The sequence below is a fragment of the Topomyia yanbarensis genome, chromosome 3 (assembly GCF_030247195.1).
Source record: "Topomyia yanbarensis strain Yona2022 chromosome 3, ASM3024719v1, whole genome shotgun sequence".
NCBI classification, from domain to species: Eukaryota; Metazoa; Arthropoda; class Insecta; order Diptera; family Culicidae; genus Topomyia; species Topomyia yanbarensis.
In genome coordinates, this window is record NC_080672.1 from 72,642,719 (window position 1) to 72,653,772 (window position 11,054).

The window sequence follows — 11,054 nt, forward strand, 5'->3', positions numbered from 1 at the left end:
GAATAGACGCGCTTCGGTTTGCCTCTTTCCTGTTACAATATAGCCAAAAATCCCGCCAGGGTTAGCTACCAGATCTACAGTTAGAATTATTGTAATAAATTTTAATACGCAGTACAATTCAATTAGTTGAGATTCTTCGCCAAACGAAAGAAAATTATTCAACGTCTTTTTACTACAATACCCTTGTTTAAATTCTTTCGTAGCTGTCTCTATATCTTAGTAGCACAATTACTCGAATTTATAAATGCGAGCATCATTTCCGCATCAGTTGGGTGTGAAAGACCGAATAGAAACAAAAATATCGTGAGTGACTTGCATTTGCGTTCGTCATTTATTTGTACATTGGTTTGGAAATATACTGAATTTTTAAGTTTCAATTTCAAATATTTTAAAGAAGTACAAGAATGCCTGCATTTGACTTATTTTAAATTTTGATGCTGAATGCCAAATCATTCAAAAATGCTCATAACACTAATTTACAAATTTTGGGTTAATTGCATGAAGTTAAGAAAAAAGCTGTTTTCTAAGTCAATTTCGGGTCGCTGAGCACGAAAATCATATCCATTTTCTTTTTCAAAGAACCGTTTTTGTGATTTTTTGAAAAAGGTGTTTTTGAGCACTTTTTGCAGTTTTTGGTCAATATCTCAGGAACAAATCTTCCGATTAACACAAACTACTCACCATTCGAAAGGTATTGATATGCCCATTCCAAAAATGTATAACATGTTAGGATAGAATATCAACAATTTAGGGTTAAGAGCAACCAAAGTCAAAAAAGTATTGTTTGGTAAAATTACTAATTTTTAGTTGATTTTTCATAAAAAAATAAATAAGCAAAAAAAAATCTTTTAAAATCTTATGTGACAGACAAATTTTTCACATGAATTTTAAGCCTAAGATCACGAAAGTCCAACAAAAACTGGTGATGTTATTAGGCACCGCGTGAAAATTGCTCTGTTTTTCACATATCTCTTTTGGTCTTAAATAAGATTACACTAGTTTACAAGAAAAATGAAGTTACGAGAAAAAGTGTTTTCTAGATTAATTTTGGGTCGCTGAATACGAAAATGTTACTCTATTTCGCTTTCTAAGAAACTCGAGTTAAAAAAAAGTTTTTCTTTTGCTTCCGCTTTTTTGGTTTTGCTCTATTTTTTATTACAGAAAAATAATTTTTCATATTTTCAGAAACAAATGTGACAGATTTTAACAATTTTAAGGTAATCGCGATAAGCTAAGAAGAAAGGTGTTTCCTAACTTAATTTTGGATCGCTGAATACGAAAACCAAGTCCATTTTTTTTTTTCAAAGAAGCATTTTCAAGATTTCTTTGAAAGAGGTGTTTTGGGCACTATTTTAGTTATTTGTTAATATCTTGTTCAAATAGGATCCGATCGAAACAGTTCGAAAGGTATGGATGTGCCCTTTCCGAAAATGTATAATATGCGTAGATCAAATCTCGTCAAACATATGATTACGGCTTCAAAGCCAATTGTAAAAATTCTCTTTGAAAGGAAATTTCAGACAAACTGTTACCCGCCAATCACAGATGTTTATAGTAAACAAAAGAAAAAAGTTTTCTCTTGCATTATAACTGCTATGAACTGCGTTTAGCCAGTAACGGTTTGTCCGGAATTTCCTTTCTCATGTGCGACCTTTTTTTTTTAAAAAAAAATGCATATTTCTTGTAATTTTTTTATAATAAATCAAGGACAGAAGAAAATTCTTTTAGAATCTAATGAGATAAATAATCTTTTTGCATAAAGTTTAATCCAACGGTCACAAAAGTCGGATGAGAAATGTAGATGGTATGAAGCACTGAGTGAAAATTGTAACTTTTGATTCGTCGCACAATCATAATTTCGGCTGAAATAATCCTCTATACTTGATAGTTATTGTTTGTGTTGGGCACTGTCTTTTCGAGCTTGCATCCATCCATCCTGCGGCATTTGAACGGTTTTGGATATTTCATTGTACCAAAGAGAATAGGGAAAGAGGCGAATAGTGTGAAGCCGAAAATACCTTATTGAACAGACCAATCGTGCAATATAAATAAACATTACTCATGCCTGAGTTGGAGGAGATAAGTATTGTACATCCATCAAAAAATAAATTTGAATTTTCGTCAGAATTTAGTTCAGTCATGATTTTAAGGTGCATTCTAGAGTATATGTATTAGTAAAAACAAGCTTTAGAATTATTTCATCTCTTTGTTTCAAAATGCACATCATTTGATAAACAAATCCAACGATCGACATACGGTTTCTTTTCAAAACATAATAGGAGTCATTTAAAGTGCTGCCTGTGGAAGCGGTTGCCAAAATTCTAGTGTTGAAATCATCATAAAGGGAGTGTTGCCGTTTTGACTGATTTTCACTCTTCGTCTCTTTCCCTATTCTCTTTGCATTGTATAACTAAGTGCTCTTTTTAAAATGTGGAAATATCACTGAAAAAGTTTTGTTTTTTCTGTGGTGAGTACATATTTTACTAATTAAAGGAATTTTCGCCTTCTGCAGCAGATTCTCACCACACAGAATATTACGTGGCTAGTGCCACGATCCCACTGAGACTCCTTCTCGATAGGGACTCGAATATTTGACGACCAGCTTATGAGACCAGTGCTACACCCTCTAAACCGCCGCACCAGGGCAGGGTCCGCTAAAATCATAAAATTTCCATTTCGCTCAATGTGCAATAGCATCGACATTTTCCATCCGATGTTAGTGATATTAGTGATTAAAATGAACGTAAACATATTATCTGTCATCCTAGATTCAAAAAGGTCCGAAAAAAATTGTTTTTCGGTAAAAAAATTAATTGAAAATGAGTAACTTTTAAAAATGGTTAAAAATGCACTTTTTTTAAACTCTGGTCGCTTGCAGCACTAAAAATTTTACATATGATCGACACATATTATATGTTTTGGAAAGGACATCTCGGCACCTTTCAACCTGCATATTGACTAAATTAATTGAATGATTTTGACACGAAAAATTGACTAAAAACTACTAAAAGTGCTCAAATCGAGTTTTTTTTGAGAAAATCACACAATCGCTTCTTTGAACAAAAAAAATGAATATTATTTTCGTATTCAGCGACTCAAAATTAGTCTAAAAATACTTTTTCTTGAAACTGCATTTTTCTTGTAAACTAGTGTAATAGCCGATACCAACGACGGAGGATTTACATTCACCACAGGGGACGAAAAAGAAAACAAAATAATGATATCTGATCGTGAGCTTTAAGGTAGCATTAACGATGACAAATTGGGCGTGTACAACAACAAGAGAGACATGGAAGAGAGATGCGAGAAAAGGCCATCTCGTGCAAAGACAAATCGCGCGTACTTGATTAGACACATAGTCACTGATAATTATTTTTTTACAAATATAAGAGACTCACGACTCCATTATACTAATATATTGAGTTACGTCATATATACGAATAAGAAAATGTTCACAGGAAAAAAAACTAACGACGAGTACAATTTTCCACTTCTAGCGAAAGTCACTTGCGTCCAGTGTTCCACCAAAACCGAAGGAGATAACTGTGCCAAGGGCTCCCTCACTCCCCAAGAGTGCACGACCGATGATGACAAATGCTATGAACGCATCCACGAAGACCACGTGGTGCGTGGCTGCCTGTCAGACCTGTCACCGGAACATCAAAGCAAATGTAATGACCCCACCGATTTCAGCTGTGCAACCTGCATCGGAAGTAACTGCAATGTGGACAACTGGCGCAAGTGCTACCACTGTGATGGCACCAGTGCAGCTTGCATCGACGCGCAGAAAGAGGACAATACGGCGAAGTACTGTGCGACATTTGTTAAAAACGATGCATGTTACTCTAAAGTTGAGGGAGATAAAGGTAACCTATTGTATTAGAAGCGAATGCTGCTAATCTAACGAAATTTCCATCAATTGCAGTGATTCGCGGTTGCAGATCGGATCTGGCTAATCCGGTCACGTCGTGTGACAACGTAAAGTACTGCGAAATGTGCGAGGGAGATGTTTGCAACAAGGAATCGAGCGTAGTTTTGAAGGACCTTACCAAGTGTCTTCGATGCACATCCGCCAACGAGAAGTGCACGGATGCATCATTCGAAGCGACGGACTGTCCGCTGCGTATAGATTCTTGTTACTCACGCGTCCAAGGTTTGGCATACCTGTCAGTTACCGAATTACAAGATTTTAAATCTACAGCTTTCGTTTTCCAATAACAGGAGATGTCCTACAACGAGGTTGCCTGTCCCAGCTTCCGGAGGCCGACCAAAAGAAATGCACTGACTCGACCGACACAAGCTGCGTGTCTTGTGAAGGGTCCGGTTGCAATACGATCCTCTATCTGCATTGCTATCAGTGCCAAGAGACTACCGACCCGAACTGTGCTCTACAGCAAACCGCTGCGGCACCGTTCTGCCAAACGTATAAAGTGGAAAACCGGTGCTACGAGCGGTTGGAGAGTTCGAAAATAGTTCGAGGTTGCGAAAACGATTTGGGAGCAGCCGTCGATGCCTGTAAGGACAACGAGAAATGTAGAACGTGCTCGACCAACGGTTGTAACAAGGAAGTGGCCAGCAGTCTTGATTCTATCGACCGTTGTTTGCAGTGCAGTACCGGTGGGGATCCGCAAGGGACCTGTTTAGCGGGTACAGCTGCTAGTCAGCCATGCGCGAAAGCATCGTCGGGAAAATGTTACTCCATGATCGATGCTAGTAAGATATAGTTACGATTGGAAGCTTCGCAAAAACTAACCACAATCCGATATTCTTACAGATGGAGCTCTGAAACGGGGGTGCCAAGGTGATCTGACGGCGGAAGAAGTAAAGGCCTGCACCGGAAAAACTTGTAACATTTGTGAGGCAGCAGGCTGCAACAAAGGTAACTTTCCGGAGGATCGACTCAAATGCTATCAATGCACCTCCACCGATGCGGACAAAAGCTGTTCCGATCAGTTAACCGGTGAACCGAAAGCCGCCTACTGCAAGAAGTACAAAGATGGAGATAAATGCTACAGCAGGATCAGTAATGGAATATGTAAGCCAGCCGAAATTTTTCGGTTGATTTTCTGTAAACTAATATTTCGCTCGTTTCAGTTGAAAGAGGTTGTGAGTCGGATCTGGCGAAAACGGCATGCGATGGTCTCAAGGATACCGAGTGTCAGTTGTGCAGCGGCGAAAACTGCAACGCACTGTCCGAGGAAAAGCTGAAGAACTCTGCCGGTGTGTTTAGCATTAGTTCGATGCTGGTGGCACTGTCCACCCTGGTACTAGCTTTGAATGCATTCCGCTAGTTTAATGTAGAAATAAAAGGTGCGTGTTGAGTTGATTGTAGTTTAAATGAATGTGTTTTTATAGTTTCTGTAGAAATAAAAGGTTTTGCGAGATGTATAATTATTGTTTTTATTAATCGTTGCCTAAACAAAGTTGAAGCAATGTGCGCTTTTCCATAATTCGCTCGATTGACTCGGTTAAATACTTAGCTTAACTTAGCCGTATATCTTTTATATGTTTCTGCAATAAATTCAGTTGATCCAAAAAAGTTACTGGCAAGTGACTCCGTCATACGCAGGAAAAAAATTCCTAGCACAGATTAAACATCTGGTAATCTGATCTTCATAGTTGAACGACGTTGTTTGAGAATGAAAAATTTCGAAGATTGCAATTCTCTCTGATGAACAGGTTCTGAGATATTTAGGATTGAAGCGTAGGTGTTGTCGGTACATTTGCAGTGTTGCCAGAAATAATAAATTTCTGCGATCAATTTAACCCTTCAATCTTAAAATCGTAATAACATTTTTATAAAAAAAATAACTAGTAAAATACAGTTTTCGGCAAAGTTGTTAACCACATTCCGGACTACTCTTTTATTGTTTTGGTTGTGTAACAGCGATCTGTATTAGTGCAGATGGCAAAAAATACATTTTCCCATTCCAATTTCCATACAAACTTTAACCACAATTCGCAAACCGAAGAGCCATCAATCGCTCCAATAATTTTGCACAGTCATTTAGGACCACAAAAAGAACTAAGAAAGTACTGTTATCACTAATTCAGATCATTTATAATTTTTCCATGAGCCAGTCTAGTGCCCATTCGTAAAGACAGTGAGGATGGTACAATTGAACCACACGTGCCGTGACCATGTTCAAGAAACAATCTTAATTCGACATACGATCTAAGCGCTATCGAGAAAATATGTCACGCTTTTTATGGGAGGGAATATATTAAACAGTTACATCATGTACTATATGGAGTGAGGAATAAATACTAACGTGACGTAACATGTTCTTACCGAAAAAAATGTTTTGAAAATATTTCGCGACGTACTCAGAGACAGGATGATGCAAACAATTGTGACACTCTGTAACAGGGAGGTGTCAGTTGTGAGGGTAACGTAATTTATGAACGGTCCCTAACCATTGACATGCAATGTAATTGGTTGAAACAAACTACTTCCAGTTCAGCTTTGTAGCAATCATTTCAAACAGGTGCTCACTATGTTTTCAGTTGTAAGTCTAACTTTCGTTATAATATTATGTGTCGTGGCTGTCAGTACGATGGAGGCTATATTCGATTACTTTGAGCAATTGAACGGGACCGAAGCTATGGAATCCACCGCTCGCGTCAAGAAGTTCAACCGCACTTCGGCGGTACTGGACGGTACTTTTATCATTAAAATACCTCTAGACGATACCTTCAAGGTAACACTGCCAATTAAACAAGCCTGCCAAATAAAAATTTCGAAACTTTCGTTTTCAGATCAAAATGGACTTTTTTCATAGTCCGAAAGGCAACCAACAATTCAATTACTACCCGATGAAGCTGCCGCCGACCAGGGTATGTGCCTATTTGAAGACCACGTGGAAAGAATATGCCCCGCTCTTTGAAGGCACATTACACAATATGCCCGCCAGTGATGAATGCCCTTTGTCACCTAGGGAGTTGCGTTTCACGAATCTGTTATTTCCGAAAGGGATGATCTCAGAGTTTGCTCCAACTGGACTGTGGAAGGTATTTCTCAAAGTGCAATCGGACGCGGGTGAGGGCTTCTGTGTGATGCTGCTGGTTAGGCTGTACAACGGTGAATTTTTCGGATGAGAAGTTGGTTATGGGTTTATTTTAAACTATTAATTTGATGTGAGCTACACAGAGGCTTACAAAAAAATCTTCTACATTTTTCAATAAAATACATTGATTTCATTCCTGCTGTATTCTGCATGTGCAGGTATCCGGCGACCACCGAAATTCTCTTCCTGAGCGAGGTGGTTTCTTCATTTACACCGGCACGAAATCTTCATTGTTATTGTCTATGTGTTCATGGTCGGCACCTGCATCGTTTAATTGTTTTGTTTTTCACAGCGTTCTGAATTCTGCGTTCGTCTTTGCCATTGTTTGTATCCACTAAACTTTCTATTGCGCGTGGAGGCCTCCTTTCGCGGTGAAAAAACATTTGTCTGTTCGCCTATTGGATTTATTTTTCTATTGTTCACGTCGATATCAACATCATCAATGCCGTCTTAGAGTTCACCATCAAATGTTCTACCTTCCCTGCCGATGGTACTAGCAGCTGATTATTCGTATTGGATGCTGTTTTTGCAGTTGTTATTATGACCTGCACAACTGCGAAAAATTTGGCAACCGCTTGTGGTTCAGGAGATTATATTGCATTTTTGAAAGGTATAAGGTATAAGTATATTGTGGTTTTTCGAACAGAGCATCAAAAAAATTTTCTTCAGTCAAGCAATGGACGCGCGTCTCAGGTAGAAACCTCTTCATGGCATTATGCACGTTCCCAGAATGCTTCACGTTGCACTGAACATGTGTACGTATTCCAGGGCTTGATCTGTAGAGGCATTACAGACTAATCGTAACTTATCAAAACGAAAAACTTTGATCACATTTTATTCCGCCATATCGGAATCGCCATGTTCATTTTTTCGATTTTGATGCGTTCTAACTCAAATAACTTTTTCTCGATTTCGCTGAAAAACAACTTATTTATTAGTTATTGCCCTATATTGGTTCAGCCATTTTGAATTCGGATAAACTGACGACAGATTCGTAATCAGCGATATCCAAAACCCATAATTCCATGTAATTGTTACAAATTATTGACAGTCTACCACGAATAATTGATCGAAAGTGTTCTCAAAACATTAAACGCGTTTAGTTTATCTCAAAACAAGATTCTTTAAAACTGCGTACAATCTCACTTGAAACGGTTCAATTTAAAGACTTCGTCTCTTGACATCTCGAGAGAAAACCATTTTCAAGAGGAGAAATTACCTATAAAATCCACAAATTCGTTGTATTCACTATTTTTAGTGGAAAGTGGAAAGCAGTTTGTAAGTTTGAGATCGCACCATTACGTCAAAATTGAAATTTTTACCCGTTCTTAGGTCATTTCTCCAATAAATTTAGTTTACTTTAGAGCCTTATTATTAGTTCTGCTTTTCAGATACTACGAGTGACCTTGTTTATCCCCGACACCCATCCAAATCATTCGGAGATTCAATGGTTGGAAAATACTCATAAAACCTAGTCGTCAAGCCCTCTTTATAGGGGTCCCAGTTCGTAGATTTGGGATTACGATATGTGACGATATCTAGCGAGACGAAAAAATGAAAAGCCGACGTACTTATGATCAGATAACGACGACTCGAGCTCGTTTGGTACGAACCAGTTTGCCAACTCATGCGTAATACCGTCAGAGCAGAGAGTTAGATCTAACACCTCTTCTCTGCCAGCTCGTGAAAAGGTTGGGCGGTTTCCTGCATTAAGAATGTGTAGATTTGTACTACTTCAGTATTCCATCGATTCGGCGCCTCTCGAATTGAGCTGCCCCAAATTATGAGACGGGCATTTGCGTCACTAGCGATTATGAATGAAATCCCATTTCTGCCACAGTATGATACAACTCTTTTGCAATCATCAGAAATTGATGGTTCATTATGCGGCAAATATGCCGAATAATGGACATATTCCTTGTTTATTGATTGTGACAGCACAAATATCGCGAATTGTGAGGTCGCCATGCGTCAATAGCACTATTCGCATGGCGAACATGCACGAGGTATTTCACGTGGATTTGTCATGCCATTTTTGTTGAAAGCTACGCAGACGGGAACGGGTACTTTCGAACACAGAAGTTTCCTTTATGGAATTACGGTTCTTGAATCAAAGCTATGGAAGTTGACAGAAGCATATTTGCTATACGTATATGCTAAAGATTAATGTATGCTACTCTAACCATACTCGATTATATTTCATTATCAGCACTTATTGTACTACAACTGAAAGATACCAAAAAAGTTAGTTTACAATCGCCTTTATCGAGCCCCGAAATGATCACCATTTGAATCCCACGATTTGCGAAGAAACAAACGTTAACTGTGCCAGAGATTCGCTTAACACAGCAACGGCAAAACCCGCGACACCTCGTACATCATGCCAAATATTTAGTCCTTGGCACGGAGAAAAACCTCAACTAGAGGACTTCTGTTTTCAATCGCCTCTGACGACATGGGCCCAGCAACCAGGGTTAATTCTTCGCTAAGATGCCTTAACCCGCCGGATGCCACCCAGCCTGGTTTTGTCCGGAGAAGGACTGTTGTCAACCTCCTAGTGGACCACCGTCACATCTGTTTTAGTCGCTTTTTATGACACCGGAATGTCGTGACGGCACTGGGACTGGTGATTCAAATTTAGTGATTTGCAAGGTAATCAATAATCCACCCACAAGACCACAGCTCCTAAAAATTGAAAATTTAATTGATTGAAACTAACTACCTCCAATTGAGCTTTGTAGTACTCATTCCAAACAGGCGCTCACTATGTTTGCAGTTGCGAGCATATCTTTCGTTTTGATATTCTGTGTCATAGCTGTCAGTACGATGGATGCCATATTCGACTACTTTGAGCAATTGAACGGGACCGAAGCTATGGAATCCACCGCTCGCGTCAAGAAGTTCAACCGCACTTCGGCGGTACTGGACGGTAATTTTACCATTAAAATACCTCTAGACGATACCTTCAAGGTAACACTGCCAATTAAACAAGCCTGCCAAATAAAAATTTCGAAACTTTCGTTTTCAGATCAAAATGGACTTTTTTCATAGTCCGAAAGGCAACCAACAATTCAATTACTACCCGATGAAGCTGCCGCCGACCAGGGTATGTACCTATTTGAAGACCACGTGGAAAGAATATGCACCGCTCTTTGAAGGCACACTGCATAATATGCCCGCCAGTGATGAATGCCCTTTGTCACCTAGGGAGTTGCGTTTCACGAATCTGTTATTTCCGAAAGGGATGATCTCAGAGTTTGCTCCAACTGGACTGTGGAAGGTATTTCTCAAAGTGCAATCGGACGCGGGAGAGGGCTTCTGGTTATGGTTTTGTTTTAAACTATTAATTTGATGTGAGCTATACAGAGGCTTACAAAAAATCTTCTACATTTTTCAATAAAATACAATGATTTCATTCCTGCTGTATTCTGCATGTGCAGGTATCCGGTGACCACCGAAATTCTCTTCCTGGACGAGGTGGCTTCTTCATTTACGCCGGCACGAAGTCTTCATTGTTATTGTCTATGTGTTCATGGTCGGCTACTGCATCGTTTAGTTGTTTTGTTTTTCACAGCATTCTGAATTCTGCGTTCGTCTTTTCCATTGTTTTGTATCCATTAAACTTTCTATTGCGCGTGGGGGCCTTCTTTCGCGGTGAAAAAAACATTTGTCTGTTCGCCTATTGGATTTATTTTTCTATTGTTCACGTCGATATCAACATCATCAATGCCGTCTTAGAGTTCACCATCAAATGTTCTACCTTTCCCGCCGATGGTACTAGCAGCTGATTATTCGTATTGGATGCTGTTTTTGCAGTTGTTATTATGACCTGCACAACTGCGAAAAATTTGGCAACCGCTTGTGGTTCAGGAGTTTATATTGAAAACTGTGTTTGGGATTGGTTTGCAGTAGATGTGTGGGCAATCAATTCTGATGCATTCTGCTCATCATCTTCCACACAAGATTTTCTATGGTGTGTAGTATGAA

At 39.0% G+C, this 11,054-nt stretch overlaps 1 protein-coding gene across 1 annotated transcript; it reads left to right on the forward strand.

Annotated features, from left to right (window-relative positions):
- The first annotated feature begins 3,433 nt into the window (after window positions 1-3,433).
- LOC131693075 (uncharacterized) lies at window positions 3,434-5,391 on the forward strand. The gene is made up of 5 exons (XM_058980585.1): window positions 3,434-3,866; window positions 3,926-4,153; window positions 4,222-4,713; window positions 4,775-5,035; window positions 5,095-5,391. The coding sequence occupies exons 1-5, from the start codon at window positions 3,449-3,451 to the stop codon at window positions 5,289-5,291; spliced, it is 1,596 nt and encodes a 531-aa protein (XP_058836568.1). The 5' UTR covers window positions 3,434-3,448; the 3' UTR covers window positions 5,292-5,391.
- Window positions 5,392-11,054: the final 5,663 nt, after the last annotated feature.

Coding starts and splice junctions, on each gene's coding strand:
- LOC131693075 (XM_058980585.1), top strand. CDS start 3,449: ATGTTCACAGGAAAAAAAACTAACGACGAGTACAATTTTCCACTTCTA. Junction 4,714..4,774: donor TTACTCCATGATCGATGCTA/GTAAGATATAGT, acceptor ATATTCTTACAG/ATGGAGCTCTGAAACGGGGG. Junction 5,036..5,094: donor CAGGATCAGTAATGGAATAT/GTAAGCCAGCCG, acceptor CGCTCGTTTCAG/TTGAAAGAGGTTGTGAGTCG.